General features: G+C 42.7%; 2 protein-coding genes across 6 annotated transcripts in view; one reads left to right on the top strand and one right to left on the bottom strand.

Annotated features, from left to right (window-relative positions):
• SERAC1 (serine active site containing 1) overlaps positions 1 to 13,981 on the bottom strand; it is a 55,812-nt gene extending 41,831 nt beyond the window's left edge. For 3 of the 5 annotated variants that reach the window (XM_025294335.2, XM_025294336.2, XM_044924046.1), the window contains exon 1: positions 13,849 to 13,981. The gene's annotated coding sequence lies outside the window, so the exon portion shown is untranslated. The remainder of the gene's footprint in view (positions 1 to 13,848) is intronic. The other 2 variants (XM_006075705.3, XM_044924047.1) reach the window with 1 other exon arrangement.
• Positions 13,982 to 14,168: 187 nt separating this feature from the next.
• On the top strand, positions 14,169 to 26,208 carry GTF2H5 (general transcription factor IIH subunit 5). The gene is made up of 3 exons (XM_044924048.1): positions 14,169 to 14,192; positions 14,977 to 15,059; positions 25,969 to 26,208. The coding sequence occupies exons 2-3, from the start codon at positions 15,025 to 15,027 to the stop codon at positions 26,147 to 26,149; spliced, it is 216 nt and encodes a 71-aa protein (XP_044779983.1). The 5' UTR covers positions 14,169 to 14,192; positions 14,977 to 15,024; the 3' UTR covers positions 26,150 to 26,208.
• The last annotated feature ends 283 nt before the right edge of the window (positions 26,209 to 26,491 follow it).

Below are 26,491 nucleotides of genomic sequence, written 5' to 3'. Positions count from 1 at the left end.
AAGCTTAAAAAATTTTCTTGTGGTTCTAGTACATCAACTGATGACTAAGCAAACTGTTTAAGCAACAGGTAAACTTGTAAAGGTCACTGTTTTAAAGGTCACTGTTTCTTATTTTCTCACTTGTTTAAAGAGTTGCTGTCACTTCACAAAAACCTTCACAGTATTACCTTAAACACACACACACACACACCTGAGCAGGTTCCCCTCCACCGCGTCCTGAATATGTCTGAGTGCAGCAGAAATCTACTCCATCTTCCTTCCCTCTAGATTTCCTCAAATGCCAACACTGGCCCTTTCAGCTTTTTCTAGAATAAGCTGCTCCATATCTAATTCTCTAACGTTCAACTCTCTCAGCATCTCGACTACTTCCAGTTCACTGCTTTCCAGCCTCAACAAACCTTCCATCCTTGCCCTCCCTGGAGTGAGCAGCCATCTCATGGTTCTACTTCCTTCCAGACTCGCCTCAACTCCGGGGTACATCACTTCACCTTCCTCTACCTGCTCCCTCAACACACCAGTGAGTGAGTGAGTGAGTGAAAGTCACTCAGTCGTGTCCAACTCTTTGCGACCCCATGGAGTATAGTCCATGGAATTCTCCAGGCCAGAATACTGGAGTGGGTAGCCTTTCCCTTCTCCAGGGGATCTTCCCAACCCAGGGATCGAACCCAGGTCTCCTGCATTGCAGGTGGATTCTTTACCAGTTCAGCCACAAGGGAAGCCCAGCAGAGCCCTCCTCTTTCTAGTAATACTATCCTGCAGCCCCAACTTGAAACGTGTTTTCTCTGTTCTGACACTTGGGACAGCCAAGACGGGGGACGGGGACACAGACAAACTGGGAGTGGGCTCCCAGAATGATCTCTGCTGTCCCTAATCGTTTCTCTCTTACCCTCACAACAACTGCCCTCAATAGCCATGAACTCTGCCAAGCGGCCTACGCTCCCTTCATCCCTTTCAAATGATTTGTCTCTCACTTCGCTCAGAAAATGAAGCCTATGAACTCCTTCAACTTCTGCCCCCAATACCTACAAGCAGGGATTGATTGAGGTATTGAGGGAAACAAATTGTATTCAAATAGTGGGGTAGGGGAAGGGTAGGAAGTTCCTTTAAAAAAAAAAAAAAACTACACACAAAACCACAAATATCAAATTAGGTACTAAAATGAAAGTAATTTAGAATGAGAAAAGATACCACAATAAATTCCTGGTCTTGGAAATGTTGATACCTTTCTTCTGGAGTTTCATTAGGTAATCTGTCGAAAGTGCTTACAAAGAAATGCTTCGGGATTATACTCTGATCTCCCTCCCTCCCTAAGATATGACAGCTTCTACCACTTCTGAGTGCTCAAAGGTGCCCATGTGGTAAGGCACCCCCAAGCCTAAGTTTCTTAATATCACAGGAAATCTACCCTGGCTGGTTTTCACATCTTTATCTGCATCACCTTCTCCAGATTCCAAATGGACTTTTATCAGCACTATTCTTTCCTATTTCTGAGGAAAAGGTCTCATCCTTTCTCACAGGGAAATGTACCATCTATGTTCTCATCTCTTTCACTTCCACAGGGACCTTGATCCATTCATTAACTTTCTCTTCTTTATCTTCACACACTCTCTTTCAGCTCTTACTACTCCTCCCCTCGAAATACTAGATGTCCAGTGTTCTCCCATCAAAACACAAAAATGAACAAATAACTGGGGGGGCGGGGAGTAAATCCCTGGTCTATCCACTTCTCTCATCTCCTCAGGTGGTGGCAGTCTCTTCATCCCCACGACTGCTCTGAACGTCCACATGCTCTGCCAAGCCCCGACCCGACCTCCAATCCGCCACCACTTCTCTTTCCAATTGCATGTCTGTCACCTGCATTTCTTAAGACTCTTTCCCCAGAGTGTCTTCCTGAAACACTAGACTAGCCCTCCCCAGGGTCACCAGTGAGTGACATCTTTGCTGCGAAAGCCACTTTTCAGTCACCATCTTCCGGTCTTCGTCTGAAGCATTTGACTGCTCCCTCTTTCTCTCCTCTAGCTACTGTGACACCGGGTCTTCTAGGCTGAATTCTCACATTTCTGGCCACTCCATCCCATTACTCACTTGGCAAAAACTTACTGAGCACCCACCGCCTGCAGGGGATGGAAACCTGAGATGTGCCCTCAATGGGCTTACAGCTGGCTCTGCTGCCTCTGTGCGTGCGCGCATGCTACATCGCTTCAGTCGTGTCCGACTCTCTGTGACCCCATGGACTGCAGCCCACCAGGCCCCTCTGTTCTTGGGATTCTCCAGGCAAGAATACTGGACTGGGTTGCCATGCCTCCTCAGGAGATCTTCCAGACCCAGGGAACAAACCTGAGGCTCCTACATCTCCAGCACTGGCAGGCGGGTTCTTTACCACCAGCGCCACCACCCGGTCCTTAAACATTAGTGTTGCAGTGGGTTCCACCTGCGGTCCTCTTTTTTCCTCATGCTATCTTCTCGTGCTAAGTAATTTCAGTGTTTTCATAATAAAGTTTTACCTGTAAGCTTATGATTCCCAAATTCTATAACTATTTCTATTCAAGTCTCTCTGCTAAGCTTCACACACATATTCAGCTGCCTAATGCACATTTCCACTCTGAAGCACCACAAACACCCAGGATGTCTAAAGTCAAATTATCATACTCCTGAAACCAAATATCCCAAGACCATTTATTACCAAAACATAGTTTTTACACTGATTAGAAATGACTGCTCGCTACACCAAGGTCTAATCTACCTGGGGTCCATTTCTGGAGTTTTGTGCCACTGGTATATCTGTCTAACTCTGCATCAGTGATACAATGCCTTTCTTAATTGCCATACCTTTAAAACAAGCCGATAGCTTCTAGGTAAGCACCCCGCCCCTATTCTTTTCACAATTATCTTGTTTATTGGGATTTTTATGGAACTGAATTGAATTTACAGACTTAATTTGGGAGAATTGATGCTTTTGAACTGTGGTGTTGGAGAAGACTCTTGAAAGTCCCTTGGACTGCAAGGAGATCCAACCAGTCCATCCTAAAGGAAATCAGTCCTGAATACTCATTGGAAGGACTGATGTTGAAGCTGAAACTCCAATACTTTGGCCACCTGATGCGAAGAACTGACTCATTTGAAAAGACCCTGATACTGGGAAAGATCAAAGGCGGGAGAAAGGGACAACAGAGGATGAGATGGTTTGATGGCATCACCAGCTCAATGGCATGAGTTTGAGTAAACTCCAGGAGTTGGTGATGGACAGGGAGGCCTGGTGTCCTGCAGTCCATGGGGTCGCAAAGAGTCAGACACAACTGAGCGACTGAACTGAACTGAACTGAACTGATATCATATGGAGTCTCTCCGTTCATGAAAAGTATATCTTCAGTTCTTCTTTTAGATCTTTTGTAATTTTCTCCACAAAGGTCATGCATGGTTTTTCGTTGTTTCCTCATTTCATGGAAAATTTCAAATGTATACAAATGTGGAGAGAATAATAAAATGAATCTCTTGTCACTCAGCTTCAAAACTTATCAACACAAGGTCAACCTTGTTTCATCTACACCTGCTCTATCCAAAAGAACTTCTGCACGAAAGAGATTTCCTACTACTAATGTGAAAATATGCTAATATGATTGAGGAACTGTCATTTCAAATTTTAAATTTTAATTAATTTTAATTACCCACATATGGCTAGTGGCTATAGTATTGAACAGTGCAATCTGAAACCCACATTCACTCCACCACCATAACACTCAATTATTTTGAAGCAATTCCATGATGTCATGTCTTATTTAACCCTTAAATACTATAGTATGTTGCTGCTGCTACTGCTGCTAAGTCGCTTCAGTCGTGTCCGACTCTGTGCGACCCCATAGATGGCAGCCCACCAGGCTCCGCCATCCCTGGGATTCTCCAGGCAAGAACACTGGAGTGGGTTGCCATTTCCTTCTCCAATGCATTAAAGTGAAAAGTGAAAGTGAAGTTGCTCAGTCGTGCCCGGACCCTCAGCAACCCCATGGACTGCAGCCTGCCAGGCTCCTCCGTCCATGGGATTTTCCAGGCAAGAGTACTGGAGTGGGGTGCCATTGCCTGCTGAGAAAATTAACCATCATTATTACCCTCTCCAAAAACATTCCTTAGTATCATCAAATGTCCAATGAATGTTTCAATTATTTCATAAACTTTGGTTTTGCACTACTGGACTATTAGAATTAGGATCTAACCAAGGTCCATATTAGGTTGCTAATGTGCCTCTTTTTTAGAGTCACTTTATTTCTATAACTACTAATTTAGATTTTTTTTTCTTGAATTAGTCTTGATAATATTTATTTTTCAAGAAAGTGGGAATTTAGGTTTTCAAAATCATGAACATAAAGCTATTCCTGCTTATTCCTATGATCTTTTTATCCCTAAAATTGCCTTTTTTCTTCCTAGCATTATTTGTTTCTTTTTTACTTTTCAGCTGTCTTCTAAAAGTTTACTAATAGAAAATTTTATTAATTTTCTTCATCTATTGGTTTTGCTGAGCATCTCTGTTTTACTTTGTTTTCTATTTCTGCTCTTCACTATCTTCTTTCTTTCTTTGGATTTACCCTGTCCTTTTCTTAACTTCTTCAATAAAACTTAATATATTATGAGCATTTCTTGCTGTTTCATAGTGCATTTAAGACCATAAATTCCCCTCTAGTTTTGCTTTACTTCAGTTTTGCTTTACACAAGTCCTGATATTTCCACTGTGTGTGCTTAGTCGCTTCAGTCACGTCCGACTCTGCAACCCCATGGACCATGGCCTGCCGGACTCCTCTGTCCATGGGATTCTCTAGGCAACAACACCGGAGTGGGTTGGCATTTCCTTCTCCAGATCTGACCTGAGACAAGACCTCCTCTAAGCTGTGGATTGTTTAGTTCTGTTTCCAGTCTTTAAACATGAAATTTCTAAAGATTATCTTTTCATTGTGCTAGATGGCATAGATTCTTTGGAATTGTGAAGACATGCTTTGCCACCTAATTGCAACCAATATTTATAAATGTATCATATAAACTTATTCTTTGTTATGGGCAAAATTTGTAATATCCATTATAGCAAGCTCATGAATTTTGTTGTTAAAAAGTATCTATGGCTTTACTAAATTTTATCTGCATGACCTTCTAGTACCTCAGAGAGGTTTTTAAAAATTCTCATCCTGGTTTCTTATCCTTATGGTATCCTTGGACTTGTCCATTATTTCTTTAAATTATTTATTCATCCAATAAATACTTGAGCACCTATAAACCAGGAACTGTTTTAAGTACTGGAGATACAGTAATGAATATGAAAACTATGTACCTGCCCTCATGGGTCTTACCTTCTACTATTGAACCCCCTCACTGTGCCAAACGAATATGGTCATATTTTGGTCATGATGTGAAAAGACATGTCATTAGGTGTATAAAAACTTAAGACTGTTGGAACCTTAGTACCCTGTTCATCATCATATCTGATCCTTCTTTATCCCTATTAATATTTATTGCCTTAAGTTCTATTTCATGTTAATATTTACTTTCCATTTTTCTTTCAACATGTGCATCATTTTCCCCAATCATGCTTATAATCTTTTGATATCATATATATTTAATTCCAAAATCTTTTAACAGATAAGCTTAATCCATTTACATGTACTGTATGTGGGATAAATCAAGTTTTTTTTATTACCCTTTAACTGGTTTAAAGTTATATCATTTATTTCTATTCATTTAAAAAATACATTTTTAACATGCTACATGAAGTATAAACTTGAGCAATACAAAAATTCTCCCAAATGAGAATGCTTTAAATCCAATCCAATCTCTATCTTTTTAGGTATTTTTGCCTACTATTTTAATTCCACATTATTTTTAAATACTCCAATGGGAGTCTGTTAGACACTTCACTGATAGGAACAGTTTCATGGACTATGGAAGTTATAAAGCAGACATGCAGGTAGTGACCTCATAAGAAGTCTTACAGGCAGAAAGTCTAGTACCAGGTACTTCCTCCAAAAAGGCAGAAGTTATCACTCTCACCAAAGCAGGATGAAGTATATCATACAGATGTCCCCCATCCAAAAAACCTGGAAAGAAGTACTCCCAGAAAACCAATCCCACCCAGTGGGTGGAGCCTCATCAGGTTTTGCTAGTAACTAATTCTTTTGCTAAACCTGAAGTTGTTAGGCCTTGGATTCATCCAAGTGAAGGAGGATCCCTCCTGGCCATCAACACAATAAAGGGGAAAGCTGCTGCTGAAAGCCCTTAACAGACTTTTAACTCTTCAGAAGAAACAGGAAGAACAAACAAGATGGCTCCTAACGTTAAGATAAGGGCTGCAATTGTTTGGTTGCTTGAGCAAAGTTCTCTTATCTGATCCTGGAAACTAGTTCTGACTCTCAAGATCAAGTTACTTTACCCTTTCGCTATAATTACACTACTCTGGAACTGAAGTACCCATTTCTGTCACTCTCTAATTTAGATTCAGCCTTTCAGTTCAGTTCAGTTCAGTCACTCAGTCGTATCCGACTCTTTGCGACCCCATGAATTGCAGCACGCCAGGCCTCCCTGTCCATCACAAACTCCCGGAGTTCACCCAGACTCACGTCCATCGAGTCAGTGATGCCATCCAGCCATCTCATCCTCTGTCATCCCCTTCTCCTCCTGACCCCAATCCCTCCCAGCATCAGAGTCTTTTCCAATGAGTCAACTCTTCACATGAGGTGGCCAAAGTACTGGAGTTTCAGCTTTAGCATCATTCCTTTCAAAGAAATCCCAGGGCTGATCTCCTTCAGAATGGACTGGTTGGATCTGCTTGCAGTCCAAGGGACTCTCAAGAGTCTTCTCCAACACCACAGTTCAAAAGCATCAATTCTTTGGCGCTCAGCTTTCTTCACAGTTCAACTCTCACATCCATACATGACCACAGGAAAAACCATAGCCTTGACTAGATGGACCTTTGTTGGCAAAGCAATATCTCTGCTTTTGAATATGCTCTCTAGGTTGGTCATAACTTTCCTTCCAAGGAGTAAGCGTCTTTTAATTTCATGGCTGCAGTCACCATCTGCAGTGATTTTGGAGCCCAAAGAAATAAGGTCTGACACTGTTTCCACTGTTTCCCCATCTATTTCCCATTTTCATAACGTATGGTACTATATAGGGCCCAGACTAAGGCAGAATTTTTTGGAGTGATTGTCCCACAATCGGCTAGGGGGAGCTCGTCGCGGGTGTGTGTCAACAGGACTGGATGGTGGCATTCTCTGCAGGGCCCGGGTTATAATGTGAAGTGCTGTCTGCCACTTGTGTTTCCTGTCGTGCTTTGCCCTCACACATACCAGCCTTTTTTTTGCAGGTGGGCCCCATCCTCAAGGTTACCTCCTGCCTCTGCTAGCCCCTGACCAGAATCAGTTTGAAACTGAAAGTGAAGTCGCTCAGTCATGTCCAGCTCATTGCCACCCCATGGAATGTAACCTACCAGGCTCCTCCGTCTATGGGATTTTCTAGGCAAGAATACTGGAGTGGGTTGCCATTTCCTTCTCCAGGAGATCTTCCCAACACAGGGATTGAACCCAGGTCTCCCACAGTGTAGGCAGACACTTTACCATCTGAGCCACCAGGGAAGTAAGATAGTTTAACCGTGCTCAAACCCACAAAAGATGTCGAATGCTACAGGAGGTCTAATGGACCACAGAAACCATCCTGAATTTGGGCACCACCCTTACTCTTATTACTGTGATCTGGGGCACCTAATACTTTTGGGTGAATACTCTTCACCTGAACTGCACCCAACCAATCACTCCCCAACTGAACCAACACCTGTGGTGACTTGAGCAACACTGGCCGAAACCTAAGAGAAGAGAGAGATACTGAGGGACCTGGGGGCTGGCTAAAGGGGATGAGCCATGGAGGAATGGCCACCAAGGCCATTTCCTTGGTGACCGTACGGTCATGGAAAAGAAAAGGGACTATTAATGCAGATAGATGGATTAACAGGGCTACTATTTCAGGAAGAAGGGACAGGTGAAGAAAGCAGCCTGGGAGACAAATGATACTTTGAGTCAACACACAAATCAGACCTAGAAAATAATGGCAAAAATGCCAAGAACCACTTCTGTAAACGGGCTGATAGAAACATGCAGCAGAGCTTGCTAAGCATGCTGATTCAACCAGAAGCTAAACTGGCATCTAAGCAGTGGTCCACTATACTGGGGGGTAGAAAGTCAGAAGGCAAAGCTTTGGGAAAACCCATGCCCTCCTCGCCCCCTAGGACTATGGGATATTTTGAGCAGTAACTATAATTTCTGCCACTGTGCCGTGACGGCAGCTGTTCCCTGGATTAACAAAAAGGGGCTGTAGGCAAAGGGAAAAGGAACACTTGCCAGAGACAGCATATACAGCCCATGGGGAACCACCGGGCCCTCATGAATAAACTGTGCCCCAGATTCAGACATGCAGCTCCAGTTCTGTCTCTTCTTGTCATGCATACAGGCTTCTCAGGAGACAGGTCAGGTGGTCTGGTATTCCCATCCCTTTAAGAATTTTCCGCAATTTGTTGTGATCCACACAGTCAAAGGCTTTGGTGTAGTCAATGAAGCAGATTTCTTTTTTTTTTTTATTTCTTTTTCCATGATCCAATGGATGTTAGCAATTTGATCTCTGGTTCCTCTGCCTTTTCTAAATCCAGCTTGTACATCTGGAAGTTCTCAGTTCACATACTGCTGAAGCCCAGCTTGAAGGATTTTGAGAATCAACTTGCTAGCATGTGAAATGAGTACAACTGTATGGTAGTCTGAATATTCTTTGGCATTGCCCTTCTTTGGGACTGGAATGAAAACTGACCTTTACCAGTCTTGTGGCCACTGCTGAGTTTTCCAAATTTGCTGGCATATTCACTGCAGCACTTTAAAAGCATCATCTTTCAGGATTTTAAATAGCTCAGCTGGAATTTCATCACCTCCATAAGCTTTGTTTGTAGTAATGCTTCCTAAGGCCTACTTGAATTCATCAAAATTGGGAAAGGTATGTCAAGGCTATTTTAAAAAGGTTAAATAAACAGGTACATCACCCTGCTTATTTAACTTCTATGCAGAGTATATCATGCGAAATGCTGGGATGGGTGACTCACAAACTGGAATGAAGATTGCAGGGAGAAATATCAACAACCTCAGATATGCAAATGATATGACTTTAATGGAAGAAAGTGAAGAGGAACTAAAGAGCCTCTTTGATGAAGGTGAAAGAGGAGAGTGAAAAAGTTGCCTTAACACTCAACATCCAAAAAACTAAGATCATGGCACCCAGTCCCATCACTTCATGGCAAACAGAAGGGGAAAAAGTGGAAACAGTGACAGATTTTCTTGGGCTCCAAAATCAGTGCAGACAGTGACTGCAACCATGAAATTAAAAGATGTTTGCTCCTTAGAAGGAAAGCTATGACAAACCTAGAAAGCATATTGAAAAGCAGAGACATCACTTTGCAGACAAACATCCATCTAGTCAAAGCTATGGTTTTTCCAGTACTCATGTATGGATGTGAGAGTCGGACTATAAAGAAGGCTGAACGCTGAAGAATTGATGCTTTTGAACTGTGGTGCTGGAGAAGATTCCTGAGAGTCCCTTGGTCTGCAAGGAGATCAAACTAGTCAATCCTAAAGGAAATCAACCCTGAACATTCCTTGGAAGGACTGATACTGAAGCTAAAGCTCCAATGCTTTGGGCACCTGATGCGAAGAGCCAACTCACTGGAAAAGACCCTGATGCTGGGAAAGATTGAGGGCAGGAGGAGAAGTGGGTGACAGAAGATGAGATGGTTGGATGGCATCACTGACTCAATGGACACGAGTCTGAGAACATTCCAGGAGACAGTGAAGGACAAGGAAGCTTTGTGTCCTGCAGTTCATGGGGTCACAAAGAGTTGGACTCGACTGAGTGACTGAACAACAACAACAGATATGGACACCAGTTTCCATGTTGAGCTGCACTTTGGATTGCAACATTTGGTTCCACCTAAGGTGGGCAGTGGGACTCAGAGATCACTTAAAGTAATGACCTTCATATAAGATAACATACAGTATATGGGAAACGGAAGATTCTGCTGAGAAAGAAATCCATGATGAGACAGTCGTTCTATCATTGATGGGTATTGTAACAATAACACCTTCTGTATGAATGACACAGGAGTTTGGTGCAATTACAGTAGAGTCAGGAAATGGTAATTAAAAAAAATTAAATGTATAGTAACACTGATGTAGACAACTATATGAACAGGAACTCCCCCTTCCCTCACCCCTCCCCATTCCACTCTATTGTGGAAGCTGAGGACAGCTGGCCTGAGGACAAATTGAAGGAAAAACTGAACTCATCTAGCAGGTCTTGCCGAAGAGTGCTAAAGAATTCCACTGAGTACAGATAACGATAGACAAGGGAGGAGAGAGAATAGTGCAACTTTTCCCAGACAGACTATGCAAACACCGTTCAGGAGTCAGTGGGCTTTCCTGTCTTTTCCAGTCCACGGGAAATTCTGATTAAAGAGAAGACCACATTGTAGACCAGAAACCAAAGCTAATTTTAACCAACTTTTTTTTTTATGTGAGTCACTTAATTTGTAAAAAGCAAATGTCTGTACCACTTCTGCACCTGCCCACATCTTAAAAGATGGCCCCTCTGAGTTTCCACGTTACAGAACACGGCGCTTCCTTGTCAGCGACTCAGATGCTCCGCAGTCAATTTCCTTTGGCATCCCACCCAAACTTTGTTTCCAATCCTTTAAACTTACAAACAAACAACAACAACAAAATACAACGCCATGGCAAGGCTTCCTCACAGTGTGTGCATACAGACGGAGAGATAAACACACACATATGTATGTATACATATATATGTAAAGTATATTCCAGTTTGTGACTTGCCTATTCATTTTTATAAAGGTACCTTCTGATGAACAGAAATTTTAATTTTCATAAAATCTCTTTAACCAAATTCTTTTTTCTTTTATGGTTGTTGCATTCTATGTCCTATCTAAGAAATTTTTCTTGCCGACCTGCAAGTCACAAATATTCTATGGGTCTGTCTAAAAGGCCTTTTGGTTTTCACTTTTACATTAAGGCCTATGATCCATCTCAAATTAATTTTTTGATTTGGGTGAGACAGGAGTTGAAGTTCATTTTTTTCCCCTCTATATGAATAGCCAATAGACCCAGCATCATTTGTTGAAAACATTTCCCTATCCTCATTGAATCGACTTTGTGCCTTGGTTGAAAATCAATTGATTAAATAAGTATGGGCCTATTTCTGTACTACATTGCATTCCATTGATCTATTTGTGTACCCTTATGTAAAAATCACACAGTACTGATTACTGCAGTTTTATAATAAATCTTGGGGCTTTGCAGGTGGTACTGGTGGTAAAGAACTTGCCTGCCAATGTAGGAGACATAAGAGACTCAGGTTTGATTACTAACTAGTTAGTAGTTAGTGATTCTGCTTCTGTAGACAAGCAGTAGTAATGATGGCATGATAACATGAATATCCCTGAATTGTACACTGTATGTGGTTAAAATGGTAAATTTTATGTTATATGTATTTAACGCAAAGAAACAAAAAAAGAAATCTTTCCCAGAAACAACATAGCCGCCTGTATTTTTTTCTAAGTATTTTTCAGGTGTGTCTTTCACACTTAGGTCTTCAGTCCATTTGGAAATTGCTGTTGTAAATGATGTGAAGTAGGAATCCAATTTGGTCTTCAATCTATATGGATACCACATAGCTCAGTATCATTTACTGAATACACTGTGCTTCTGTACTACTACTTGGTGGTATACTTCCGTATGTATATGAGCATGTTTCTAAGCTCTCTCTTCTGTTCCACGGGTTTACTTTCCTGTCCCTAAATCAAGACCAGTAATTAAGCCAGGAGTCTTGATTATTATGGCTTTATATTGTTTTGATACCTAGAAGGCAGAGAGTTTTTCTTCAAAATTGAGTTAGGAATTCCGGGTGCTCTGTCTTTTCATAGACATATTAGGTTCAACATGTGAAGCTCCATGAAAAACCATATTCCAATTTTAATTGGAATTTCAACAAATCTGTAGATTTGGAGAAAATGGACATCTTTATAATACTGAGTCTTCCTACCCCAAGAATATGGTGAGTGAGTGATAGTCACTCAGTTGTGTCTGACTCTCTGCAACCCCATGGACTGTAGCCCGCCAGGCTCCTTTGTCCATGGAATTCTCCAGGCAAGAATATTGGAGTGGGTTGCCATTTCCTTCTCCAATGAATATGGCATACGGCTGCATTTACTTGGGTCTTCTTTTATGTGTTTCAATAGAGCATTATAATTTTCTCCTTAAAGGACAATGCACCTTTAGTTTGATCTATTTCCAGATACCTTCAGTTTTCAATACTGTTATGAATAGCATCTTTTTATTATTAAAATTCCCAGTTATTGCTGGTGTGTAGAAGTTACTCTTTTATTCAGAAATCTGCTTGAATTGAAGGTCATTTTTGATGACCTCCTAACAAACGAAGCCCTTCCAGTTCTTCTTTATCACATCCTATCAGTTAACCTTCTAGTTATCTGATTTTTAGTGTCCTTTTCCCTGCCTATATTTAAGTTGCCAGCTCACCATTGTAAGTTCAATGTCTAGAATAGGGTCTGACATATACTGCACAAAATGTTTGTTGAATAAAAAAATGGCGATTTTAAATCTAGATGATTTGGAAAAACATGGGAAGAAAAGCAGATTTTGAAGTGACGGTGAAGTGAGGTCTAATTCAGGTTGGGAGGAATTCTTTAGAGTTCTCACAGGTCATTAACATGCAGGCATCTGGCCACCACCTGGAGCACAAGAATAGAGGTTTGATGTGATAGAACTGATGAGACAGTGAAAGAGGAGAATGCATTCAAGAAGAAAAAAAAAAAGAGAGAGAATATATTTAGGAACAACTAGAGTTGGGGCAGATTAGAGAGAGGGAGGGAACGAGCATGAGCAGCAGCATGGAAACCAACAGGACGGGAAAGATTTGAAGCAAAGAAAGAGGGAAATAAATAAAAGAGCCAGGTTCCTAAATCACATGAACACACAATTGGAGAAGTACAATTTCACCTTAGGAACAGAAAGCAAGAAACCTCATTTCTCGACTGGTAAAAAAACAAATAGAGCTCCAATACATTGTTGCTCAGTAGCTAAGTGGAGTCCTACTCTTTGCGACCCTATGGATTGCAGCATGCCAGGCCCTTTCTGTCTTCCACTATGTCCCCGAGTTTGCTCAAGTCATATCCATTAGGTTGGGTGATGTTATCTAACCATCTCATCCTCTGTTCCCCTTCTCCTCCTGCCCCCAGTCTTTCCCAGCATCAGGATCTTTTCCAATGAGTGGACTCTTCCCATCAGGTGGCCAGAGTATTAGACTACAGATCCGGGAATCTGGGGAAGGAAGTAATTTTAGAACTCTCTGGGTCTTTCCTCCGGGCTCGGAGGACCCATTAGCATTCAATCTCTCGCGTCACAGCTATAGAAGCTGTGGTCTGAAAGGTTCCGATCTGAACTGCGGATACTTGTTTCCTCCTCATTTTCACCATCCTTCCTGTGGCTGACGGTACCGGCAGGGGCTCTCTGGGCCTGGGACTCGAATTAAGAGGAGGGTGGCGACCGAGAAAGCAGAGCTGGGTTGCCGAGGCGGGGAAACAGGCCCTCACCTCACGCCCAGCGCCGGGTCAGCGGGTCAGCCAGGGGCCGCGCGCCCTCCCTGGGGCGCCCCGGCCGCTCAGCGTCGCCGCCCACCACACGTTCCGCAGTGCCCGGCTTCGCCGAGGCCTGCATCCGCCCCCACCCACGAGCCCAGCCCTACCTTCCTTACCTGCCGGCGCGCGGAGGCGGCCACAGCCCCCTGGCAGTTCACGCAGGAGCAAGTCCGCGGGGAACCCGCCCCAGCCCACCGTTCCCAGTCCCCGCCCCTCCGCTCCCAGTCCCCGCCCCTCCACCAGCGGCGAGCGACACGTGACCCCGCCCTTACCTCGCCCCGCCCCGCAAGAAGCCCCGCCCACGTCCCTCCTCCCCGCCGGCGCGCCCCACCACGAGGACGTCGCGGTCGCTATGACGTGGCAGGCGCGTGAGCAGTCTGTAGTCGGTGTCTAGGCGCTGCGGGATCCGTGGGTGGAAAGGTGCGTGGCGTCGGCCCTCGGAGCCATAGGGGAGCCTGGGGTGCGTGGAAGCTCTGTGGGTTTCCAAGAAAAAAGGAGGAAAGGGAAGAGTCCCAGAAACCTGTCTTTCAGGTTGCGGGGATACAGGGTTCTGTCCTGTCTCTTTCTGACGAGGCCGGGCGGCTGCCCCGCGGCAGTTGAACTGTGCATTTCTTTTGCAGGGGGGCATTGCCCAGCGCCCAAGTGTGGAAGTTTAATAAGAGTTAATTTGGCGTGCGGTGAATGGGTTCCTTACCTTCGAGCGCACGTCATTGGGGTACATATTTTATTTGGCAATATAACACAAGATCTGGAGACTTGGATTGTTCTTTTTCTGCTGGTAGCTGCGACTTAAATCTTTTTGCTCCATCTCATCTGTAAAACGAGATGGCCGGAGCCCCCATATAATTTTTAAGGCCCCTTGCGAAGCTACCATTCTGTGACTCCTGTCTCCGAGAATTTTACTTTTTATTATACTTCTAGGTGGGAAAAAGAAATACTTTGAATAATGTACTTGTTCTAAACCCGGATTGGCCACATTGCTGTGGAGTTAGGCCCCATTACGCTTTCATTAGGATTGACTGGGGGTAGGTTTGTTTGCAAATAAGATTTGTGCATTGTTACTATCCCAAATAGACTCGTTTGAATTTTGTTAAAAGATCAGAATATCTGGATGTTTTCCTAATGTTAGCTTTATGTTTTCATAGACTTACATGTTTAGTCTTGGCATTTAATATTTTGCCTCTGTTCAGAAGTAAATCACTGAAGGATATTGAAGTTAATGCTTTTCTATTTTGTCACCTTAGGCTTTGTTAGCATTTTTAGGGTCATCAGCACCTTCTGACTGGGAAAAGATGGTCAACGTCTTGAAAGGAGTGCTTATAGAATGGTTAGTAGTTTTGATACTTATTAAGTTTTAAATCCGCACATTGAGTCTTGATTTGCATGTGTACTGTTTCCAAAATCCATTTTGTTTTGTTCTTAAGATCTGAATGAATCAAGTCTTTAAGCTTTCTCAGCTTCATTTTTCTTGCTTAGTAACTAGTGGGACAAATTTTGTTGCTAAGTTTCTTCCTAGTGCCAGTTTTCACCATCTCTGTTGAATTGATGTAATTGGCGTTATTTCCAACAAATTTTGGTCAGTGGCAGGCAGCATATATGTTAAATTAACCCTCTTTAGGGGAACAGTGCTTGTATTTTCAAGTCATCAGTGATTAACTAGAATTTTAGGGCCTGCCAAAGTCACACAAACTTTGGTCTTTAAAAAAGAGAAAAAAACAGGAGAGCCAGTTGGAGGTTTCTTAAACTAGGCACACATTCCAAAGGCAAAACTAAAAGCTGTGGGCAGAGTTAGCTCCTTAGAGCTAAAGTAGGGCTCAATTATCCCCAGTTTGAAAATCTGAACTGCTGGACCAGTCTTGCTCAGTCTCCACTTTTTTTTTTTTTTTTGCCCCACCAAATAATTCTGTTTATCTGGGAATCCTGCCCTGATTGTCTGAAAATATTACTGTCTACATTTCTTTACCTCTAATGTGAGCCATCATATGGATGATGATACTGTTCCTCTGGTGGCAGCGTTCAGGGAGGAGCAAGACCAAACCCTCGGATATTCTGACATTTCAGGCAGCACCATCCAGTAGAACTATAACATGAGTCCCATATTTAGTCTTAAAGTTTCTAGTAGCCACACTGAAAAGTAAAATGAAACAAGTGAAATTTATTTAACTCAGTATAGCTGAAGTATTTCACCAGGTACAAAATCCTCAAAGTTCATACTAACACTTCAGAATTGTATTAAGTCTTTTTCCGTGCTGCTGCTGCTAGGTCGCATCAGTCGTGTCCGACTCTACGACCCCATAGACTGTAGCCCATTTCCATAGTAGAGCTTCAAAATCCACTGTCTTCTGTACTCTTATAGCATAGTCACAGGCTAGCCATATTTCAAGTGCTCAGTAGTGATGTGTGACTAATGGGCTGCTTTATGGATAGTGCAGATTTAGCTTGAGTGGAGAGACCACCAAAGACAATTAAGAAAACAGCCAGTGAAGTGGAAGGGAACCTAAGGGAACGTTTCACGAAAGCAAGTAGGCTGTGTTAAGTGGTGGTGAGAGGTTGAATAAGATGAAGACACTGGAGATCATTGATTTTTTCTTTTTTTTTTTTAATCAGAGCTCCAATAATTTAGTGGAAAGGTGGGATAGATACTTCAGAAAGGGGAAGGGAGCAAAGGAAGTGGAGACTGTTTGTCTTGATAATGAACAAGTGAAGTCGCTCAGTTGTGTCTGACTCTCTGCAACCCCATGGACTGCAGCACCCCAGGCTCCCCTCTCCATGGGATTTCCCAGGCAAGAATACTGGAGTGAGTTGCCATTTCCTTTGCCAGGGGCTCTTCCTGACCCTGGGATGGAACCCAGGTCTCCCGCATTGCAGGCAGATTCTTTACCATCTGAGCCACCTGGGAAGCAAAGGGATAGAGAAATGGGTTGGTCACCGAGGAAGGATTTGTTAAGATACTCTGCTGCTCGTTACTCTCACTATTTTAACATGAGAGACTAGAATGTTTGGTGATGTAAGTAGATGCTAGAAATGAGAGAAACGTTCACTTGGGAAAGCCAAGGGACGGCTCTAGATCCCAGAATTCCAAGCATACTGCGCTGTTGTCTTTTGGAAAACACTTCTGAGCTACTTGTTTTTTATTTTTCTTATTACTCTGTCATAGCAAATAAAAACATTATTCTGGTTGGTCTTTTAATGTTATTTTTTTTAACACAGAGGATCCACACATTGTCAGCTGTTTTTCCCTTTTATTTTTTCCAATTCTTCCAAATTTAATCTTCCTTCTGGATTTGATTGGTATTTACCTCTCTCCTAGGGTCTTCATATTTTTCTTTTAATTGATATTTTGTAGTTCATTTGGAATTTATTGAGAGGAGGGGCATATTAAATTAGCTGTCTTTTTTTTTTTTTTTTTTGGCAAATAGCTGAATAATTGTCCAACATTTATTTCCTTCCCTCATGATGTGTGATGGCTCTTTTATCACATCGTCTTTCTGTCCTTGCTACGCTCCCTAATCCCATCCCATATCCATTTTTTGTCATTCTTACCTATTCAAGAATAACCTGGGAATAACTTAGTTTGTTTCCAAAATAGTCCTTTTGGAATGATGGTTGGAATTGTATTACACACATGCGTATATATTTTTTAGTGATAGCTGGGAAGCATTTTAAAGAGCAAAACTTTGGGTGACTCATTAAAGTTTTGGTGGTAGGCTTTCAGTTTTAGCACTAAGAACAGAGAGCGCAAGTTCGTAAGAGGAACTGAGGTACTTTTTCCTGACGGGGTGAGCTCCCACTGGTTTGCTTGTGACCAGCCTTGAAATTGTCCCTGGGCACTAGTGGCCTTCTGCCACCTTGTTTTTCCATGTATTGCCCAGACGAGCAGCACCAGCACCATCTGGAGCTTGTTAGAAATGAAAATTTTCAGACCTCACCCCAAATCTCCTAAGTCAGAACTGTGCATACAAAAGGATTTTAACACAGTGCACTTAATCAGCTGAAGTTTGGTTATCAGTTTTGCAGTGGAGAATTGTCTTGCCCCAAGACTAGATTTTATTTTTCAGAGGGATGCTATCCTGGCAGGGGCTTCCCTGGTGGCTCAGTGGTAAAGAACCTGCCTGCCAGTGCAGGGGACCCAGCAGACTCAGCCGGGTTTGATCCCTGGGTCAGGAAGATCTGGAGTAGAAAATGGCAGCCCACTCCAATGTTCTTGCCTGAAAAATTCCGTGGACAGAGGAGCCTCGCAGTCCACAGTTCATGGGATCACAAGAGTCAGACACAACTTAATGACTAGGCAATAACAACTATCCTTGCAAAACTTATTTTTTCCCATCATGGTGAAATCTGAAGTGTAGCCTGAACAATTTTTCAGAAGGGCAGCTGTCTTCCCAAAGATTGAGATCTTTCAAGAAGGCTCCAGATCTAAGCGATAATAGAGTCGTAAAGGGCATGGCCAGGGCCAGTGGCCCTCCTTCATGAGTAGGTGCGCCTGTGGGGATGGTGGTACCTGAACGAGTCCTTCAGTCCCCTCATGTCTATACTTGACGCCAAAGGGAAGACTGTTGATAATACAACAGCAGCTGTATACTTCTGTTTATCATCTCATAATATTCATAGTTGGTATGAAGCATTTAGGTGAATTGGAGTACAGATCTCCATTAAAAAAATAAACAGTGTATAACGTTGGCCATTTAGTCCCAACTGTCAGTGAATTGAAAAATTGAAAAGTACATGAATATAATAAGATTCTTTCCAATGCTTATCAATACCAGAGTCTAAAGATTTTCATATTTTTTTGTCAAAATGAGATTGGTGGAAACTTCCTGTTTTTGGGGATCCACCTCTTGTCGTTGACTGCCAGCCTCACACCAAGAGTTTCCCGAGTGGAGCCAACCACAGCAGTTACTGAAGCAAGCCGCATATGCTCAGCACATGTCTGCGTCCGATTCCAGGTGCTCGAGCAGACCTCTGGTGTGATACTTATCACAGTTGGTTTGGCAAGGGCTTTAGCAAGGAAGATTTGTAGTACAGGTACAAATTCCAACCAGTTCACAGCACGAGAGCAAAGAATCTGGAGAAATAGGTAGTATTAGACCAGTCTTGTCCTTACGCTTTTGGCTTCCACACCTGCATTCTATACGAAAAGCAAATCAGAACTAAGGCCAAACCAGTCTAACCACTGTCCTATTCTTTCACAGTATTTATAGTATCTTTTGTGAGCCTTTGCTTTTTATTGTTAGCAAGGCCGTATTACATTCACTGAAGTTTCTTGGGCACCCAGAACAACGCCTGAGATATATATAGAGAGAGCTACTTAGTAAATATTTGTTTATTGAAAGAATTTGGTAATAAAATTGAATCAAGGGGTATAATCTCACTTTAAATTCCAGATGATTAGTGTTCCGTTGGAGCTTGTATACTACAACAGTGAGAACTCGAGTGGGTCTTGATAGATTGAATTCAAGTTTCAGTACAGAAAAGGTTTGTACAATAGGCCTCCTTTTTGGCAAGTTACATCAGAGTAGCTTTTTTTTTCTTTTAATTGAAGTACAGTTGATTTACAATGTTAATTTCAGGTTTACTGCAGAGTGATTTAGTTATACACAAAATTACTTTTTCTATGACTATATTAATTCATCAGAAAAAAATAAAACATCAAGATGACTGGTGATTTTGTACCAGGTGAAGTTAAGCTGAAACGTTAATTTGACTTAAAGGCAATTAAAAAAAAACAAGACTTAGTAATACGTAATGCACGTGTAATAGGAGATGGCTAAAATGGCAAGGGTAGTCCGCAAATGGCGGAAATTTTGAAAACACTGACCTGTTGGTGAAAAGCACAGATGTGAGTCCCCTGGCACTTCTTGGTTTCAGTTTGTTCAACTTTTATTCAATGGAAAGTATGCAGATGTATTTTATTTGTAAAATTTCTGGAGATGAAAGTCTTCATAACCACTTCACCCTTGCTGTCTCTAATCCCAGTAGCTAGTCAATTGTGTGTCTTCTGTGAATGCACTGCACTCAGACAGTAACAAGACAATGTATCAATTTGGACAGCAGTATTTATAATGTCCTTAGTTCTCCTCATTGTTCCAATTAGACCCACAATTTATTTTAAAGGGTTAACAAGAAACTATTGTATGCCCTGCCACCTAAAGTGTGTCTTTTTAAGAAGCCTCTGAATGTGTGCTTTTTGTAGGAGATACTGAGATTCCTGTGGGGTCTAAGGCAGTTCAGGACAGGAAAGGCCATGGGGGTGAAGTGGGCACCAGGGTCACCACGAGAGAGACAGGCACATCCCTCCTCGCAGGGATGCAAGGGAGCAGCTTGGGTGCACAGCGCTGAGGCCAAGGGGTGGTTTCTGTCTCCCCTTAAACTGCCCTCCTTCCTTTCTCCACCTCTTCCCACCCCCAGCCCCCCTTTTACATGTATAGGCTTCGAGCAATTGAGACGGTAGCTGAGATTTCAAAGAGTATGAGCAGGACAACAGAAGTTGTAGAGAAGCTGAAGCTTTGGTTTCCCCGTCCTGTGGGCCTTCCCATTTTCATTTCTGTAAGATCTGAAAGAGCCCTGTTTAGCTGCTTCGTTACTGCCAGATTCTTTCTAGAATTACTCTTTAAACTCTTTTTTTTTTTTTTTTTAATTTCACAGCCTGGGTATGATTGGTAAGATGATTGGATGATTGGTACGATTGTTTACTTCAGTGAGATTTCTCAATTCAGGGTGGTGTTGCTTTACAAAAATTTCTTACTTAAATTTTTATTCTGTGTAACTGCCAAAATTAGGGAGTTACTGCAGGTGTAAATTTAACATCCTCAGTATCTGATTAAATCTGTGACCATCACATTGCCTCTCTTTGTATTTATAGAAGACCCTGTTGTCTGTCCCATCCTGCATGGGCAGTGATGGGACCAGATGCCATGATCTTAGTTGTCTGAATGTTGAGTTTTAAGCCAAATTTTTCACTCTCCTCTTTCATGTTATTATCAGCCTTGAGACTCTCATTCCTAGGCCCTCAGTCACCCAAAACGCCACCGATTTCCAGGTCATCCTTCATTCATTTTACATTCAATACCTTATGGCTCTGTTCATCCGCACTTAAATTCTATCACCCCCTCGCCCCCAGCCCATCCTTTCCACTTTAGCCTCTAGAACCTAGTGAGAGCAGGAACCTCCTGGATCCCAGCTTCTTCTCTCAACTTTCCATCTTTCTTCTCCCGCAATTCCCTTTTTTGTTGTTGTTATAATAAAACCTAGCTTTCCCCCGAGACCACTCTGTTGACTTTTTTTCTCTAATATATCTTGTACCTTTGGCCAAGAAATAGGATGGGTATCTACCTTCTTTGACTGTGTGGATCACAATAAACTGTGGAAAATTCTGAAAGATGGGCATACCAGACCACCTGACCTGCCTCTTGAGAAACCTGTATGCAGGTCAGGAAGCAACAGTTAGAACTGGACATGGAACAACAGACTGGTTCCAAATAGGAAAAGGACTATGTCAAGGCTGTATATTGTCACCCTGCTTGTTTAACTTCTGTGCAGAGTAGATCATGAGAAATGCTGGGCTGGATGAAGCACAAGCTGGAATCAAGATTGCTGGGAGAAATATCAATAACCTCAGACATGCAGATGACACCACCCTTATGGCAGAAAGTGAAGAAGAACTAAAGAGCCTCTTGATGAAAGTGAAAGAAGAGAGTGAAAAGGTTGGGTTAAAGCTCAACATTCAGAAAACTAAGATCATGGCATCCGGTCCCATCACTTCATGGCAAATAGATGGGGAAACAGTGGCTGACTTTATTTTTCTGGGCTCCAAAATCACTCCAGATGGTGATTGCAGCCATGAAATTAAGTAAAAGACGCTTACTCCTTGGAAGAAAAGTTATGACCAACCTAGACAGCATATTAAAAAGCAGAGACATTACTTTGCCAACAAAGGTTCATCTAGTCAAGGCTATGGTTTTTCCAGCGGTCATGTATGGATGTGAGAGTTGGACTATAAAGAAAGCTGAGCGCCAAAGAATTGATGCTTTTGAACTGTGATGTTGGAGAAGACTCTTGAGAGTCGCTTGGACTGCAAGGAGATCCAACCAGTCCATCCTAAAGGAGATCAGTCCTGGGTGTTCACTGGGAGGACTGATGTTGAAGCTGAAGCACCGGTACTTTGGCCACCTGATGCAAAGAGCTGACTCATTTGAAAAGACCCTGATGTTGGGAAAGATTGAGGGCAGGAGGAGAAGGGGACGACAGAGGATGAAATGGTTGGATGGCATCACCGACTTGATGGACATGGGTTTGGGTGGGCTCCGGGAGTTGGTGATGGACAGGGAGGCCTGGCATGCTGCAGTTCATGGGGTCGCAAAGAGTCGGACACGACTGAGCGACTGAACTGACTGACTGACTACCTTCTTTTTCATTGTCACCTCCAGAAATCCTCCCCCAACCCCAGGAAAACCCCCGGTTCCCAATCTGATGAACCCACCCAGTAATCCTCTCTTGTAATCATCTACAAACACCCAAGTCTTCCCTGAAGTTTTTTCTTCAAAGGTGACCTGTCACTCTTCAGGAGCACTCCACAAATTCTTAAGTGATGTATGTGTGCAGTCCTTTCAGTCCCCTGATGACCTCTCAGCTCCCTGACCTTTTCCAGTGAGCTTTCCTTGCCCTGCTGTCGCCATTCATTTGCATTGTCACACCTACCAGTATTGCGGTCTCGTCAAAATCTCTGTTTCAGGCACCCACCTCTGACCACCACCTCCTCTTTCCAGGTCATGCCCTCTAATACCCTAGGTCTATAGTTTCTTTTGGAGAAGGAAATGGCACCTCACTCCAGTGTTCTTGCCTGGGGAATCCCATGGACAGAGGAACCTGGTGGGCTTCAGTGTATGGGGTTGCAAAGAGTCAGACACGACTAAGCAGCTAACACAGTTCCTTTGGACCTCCCTGGTGGCTCCTTTGATTCTCCCAGACCTGCAGTCTGCTGATACCCCCAGCTCTTCCCTGTCCTGCACGGTCCCCACACCCTCGCTTCCATCAGTGTACTCGTCCTCTTAAAGACCCTCAACTCCCTTGGCCCTCTCTCAGTCACATTCACCAGGTCCGGTTCAGTCTAGCCCTCCCCCTGTTGTGAACCTTTACTTCCACAACTCTAGATGGCTGGAGAGCATACTGATCGGTCTCACTTTAAATTCATGACTGTTACTAAACTCACGACTTAAATAAATGTAGCCTGCAAGCTCCTAAGTTCATTTGTTCTCCCAGTTTCCTAGTCAAGCTGTTGTATTTCATCAAATTAAGAGTCCACCAGTTTTGAAATTTAGCAGTATGTTATGTCCCTCTTAAGAAAAATCACATACCATTAAATCGAGTCCCATCCCAGTTTGGGAGATAATTAAAATCTTGGAATGAATGGAATGTGGTATTTCACCTTCTCTTATGGCAAAAACCACCCCTGTCCTCACCTGGTCAATTTGTTTCTTGTTTCATTGAGAAAATGGAAGCAGTCAGAACATCCGCGAGTCTTTTATCACATGGACCTGGGCCCATACACTCTTCCTGCCGCGACGCTGTGAATCATATCCTTCTCCAACTCCCGCTTGATTTTCCTGCTATTTGTAGCAGAATTTCTCAGAAGATACATCTCTGTTCACCTTTCTCTGATTTCTCTCCTCTCAGTCTAGAAACCACTCCAAAAATTCTCTCCTGTGTTGTCATCGTCTTGAAACTGCTCTTGTGAAGGTCCAGTAACTTTCTGAATCCAGTGGTCAGTTTTCAGTCCTTATCTTGCTATTCCTATTAGCAGCATTTGACCCAGTTGAGCTCTTCCTCTTCCTGGATATCCTCTTAACATAGCTTCCAAGTACCCTTCAGGTTTTCTTCCGACCTCAGTGGTCACTTTATAGTCTGTTTTGCTGGTTCCTCCTTTCCTTGCTAACCTTTTGGGGTTGGGGTGTCCAGGGCTTGGTGCCTGGACTCTCCTCTCTAGCTCTGCTCCCTCCTTGGTCACAGCTCTAAATGCCATCTAGACACTGATGACTGACTGAGTCCTTGTTCTAGACTTCACTGCTGAAATCCAGAATTGTATATCCGGCTTCCTGTTCAGCCGCTTCACGCGGAGGACATCTCGAAGGTAACATGCCTGAAACTGGACTCCTGATCTTACCTGCATACCTGTCCTTCCGTGTTCCTCCTCATCTCAGTGCAAGGCTGCTTCATCTCTCCATTATCTCAGGCCAAAAGTCTTGGCATCTCCTTAATTCCTCTCAAAGTTCAAGTCCAGTCTCAGCAAGTTATGTTGGCTTTACATTCGGCATGTGTCTAGCACTCAGCCGCTGCCCAATCTCGCTTTTACCACCGAGGTCCAGATCGTTGTGTCTTGTCTGGATTACCGCAGTTACCTTCTAATGGGTCTCCCTCCTTCCAGCCTTGTCTCCACTGTCCACCAGTCTTTTCTCAGCCCTGCAGTCAGTATGATCCTTAACATTTAAAAGTCAGGTCAGTTTGTAAGTTAAATCAGGATAAAGCTCTGACCTCATCTGGTGCTGCTCCCCCCCAATCCCTGGCTGCCCCCTCCAGCTCTGTGGCCTTGCTGTTGGCTCTGCCTGGGCAGCTCTGCATTGCGTCACCCCATGGTTCGCTCCCTGCCTCCTTCCAATGTTTGTTCAGATACCACCTACTCAGTAAGGCCTTCCCTGAGGCCCCTTCTTAAACTTCCAAGATCACGTCGCTGTCGTCACTGCCATTTCTTACTCCGATTCCTTGGTTTTTGTGCGTTTGTCATAGTGTTACCACTAGACTCCGCAATAGAAAGGGTTCTGTAATTATTGTTTGCTTCACTTACAATTATTGTAAGCTCCGCAATAGAAAGGGTTCTGAATTATTGTTTGCTTCACTGCAGGATCCCCCAGACCACAATAGCACTGGACACATGTTGGGTATTCAGTAAGTTTTCATTGAATGAGCGAATAAAACTTAAAATAGCATATTTGCTACTTCTGAGCAAATCAATACCCCACATTAGTATGGTCATTCTGATACATCAGCTATGGAATTTAACTGAATTTTGCCAAACTTAAGTGGGTGAATATAACCTTAGTATTCTGAACCTAAGGTAACAAACACACTAGGAGCTAAATTTAAAATCTGTGTTGTTTCTGACATCGGCAGACCTGCTTATTTATTCACATAATTTTAGAGCATAGTAAGTTGTTAATAAAATTATTTTGAAGGTAAGTTGTTGAAAGTAATTAAGACAGCCGTTTTTTCAGGAAGAGTTGACTTTATTCATAGTTAATATGCCATGTACCATACTCATTTAGTAATTGAAATCCATTACCTATTAGCTTCACATATACCTATGCTTGTACTTAAAAGCAATAAGATGTATACAGTTTTTAGTAAATTACACTGACCTCTTTGAATTAAATAGGTATTTAAATATAGGTATTTTGTAATTGATGTTGACATCCCTCAAAAAAAATGAAAGATTGCGTGAGATTATGTTTTTCTAAGAATTAAAAAAAAACCTGTATGTAACTGGACATAATTTTATATTCATCTTTTGCTAAACACATTATTGTATATTATGTCCTTTGTTGTGATTCAGGTTTTTATAAAAAGCATTTCTATAAATCCAAAAAATTTTATCTTTGCCTTAAGACTATCCTGTTTATTCCAAGTTAAAAATCCCAAATAGAGTTGAATTTAGCTCTTTTTTTGAGCTCAGTATGCTCAAAGAGATTTGGTTAGAATTTCCTTTAAAGATTCTAAGTGATAGTTCAGACTTAACGAGGTTCAGAATTAAAAAGAGAAAAATACTTGAATATTTATTACCAGCCAGACATTGTCTTTGACATTTTTAAAATCAGTCAACAGGGCCGTGCTTTGCATCCCTGTTAACTACAGAGTTGTGACTGTTGCTTTACTTTTACACTTGTTGCTGACAGATTATTATTTAAAATCTCATTGTCGGCCTCTTCTAAACTTCCACCAACTGTTCTCAATGAAGCTGCGTCTGTGAATCGTCAGCCCTTGGGGCAGAGAAGAGAGGGGAGGGGTGGGGGAACACTTTACAACTTTTAAAATTGTCCTCAAACAGTCTGTGCTGAGTTTTCATTGTTCAGGTCGCTGGCACTCCGAGACAGCAAGGTGTCCCCTTGTCACGTGTTCTATCCCGACAGTGACCCTGCCGCGAAGCAGTTGCTGCTGTACTTGTCTCATCACGTGTTTTATCTCGACAGTGACCCTGCCATGAAGCAGTTTCTGCTGTACTTGGACGAGTCAAATGCCCTTGGGAAGAAGTTCATCATTCAGGACATTGATGACACCCATGTCTTCGTGATAGCAGAGTTGGTTAATGTCCTCCAGGAGCGAGTAGGCGAATTAATGGACCAGAATGCCTTTTCTCTTACCCAGAAGTGAAAATATTAGCTACTGACCCCTTGGGAATTAAAAGTAACAGGTGTGAGAGACTGCCACCATCCTGTGTCTTATGTGACCGGTTTGGTTTGCAGAATTGCTTAGAAACATTTCATGGGAAAGACGGGTATCATTTGTTCATAAAAAAGCCCTGAATTGACTTTCTTGTGCTATTCTGCCCCCCCCCACCCCCGCCCCCAGTATATATACCCTAGAATTAAAAAAAAAAAATTTAACTGTTGGGTATAATTTGGCTTTTATTTACCTTTATTAAACCATAATGTGAGAGACCTGGGTTCGATCCCTGGGTTGGGAAGATTCCCTGGAGAAGGAAATGGCAACCCA

This window comes from Bubalus bubalis, chromosome 10, assembly GCF_019923935.1.
Source record: "Bubalus bubalis isolate 160015118507 breed Murrah chromosome 10, NDDB_SH_1, whole genome shotgun sequence".
NCBI classification, from domain to species: Eukaryota; Metazoa; Chordata; class Mammalia; order Artiodactyla; family Bovidae; genus Bubalus; species Bubalus bubalis.
This window is presented reverse-complemented; position numbering and strand designations above follow the sequence as displayed.

Excerpts from the sequence above, each read along its gene's own strand:
- GTF2H5 (XM_044924048.1), top strand. The coding sequence starts at position 15,025 with ATGGTCAACGTCTTGAAAGGAGTGCTTATAGAATG. Across the intron at positions 15,060-25,968 it reads AAAGGAGTGCTTATAGAATG|TGACCCTGCCATGAAGCAGT; the intron begins GTTAGTAGTTTT and ends TTATCTCGACAG.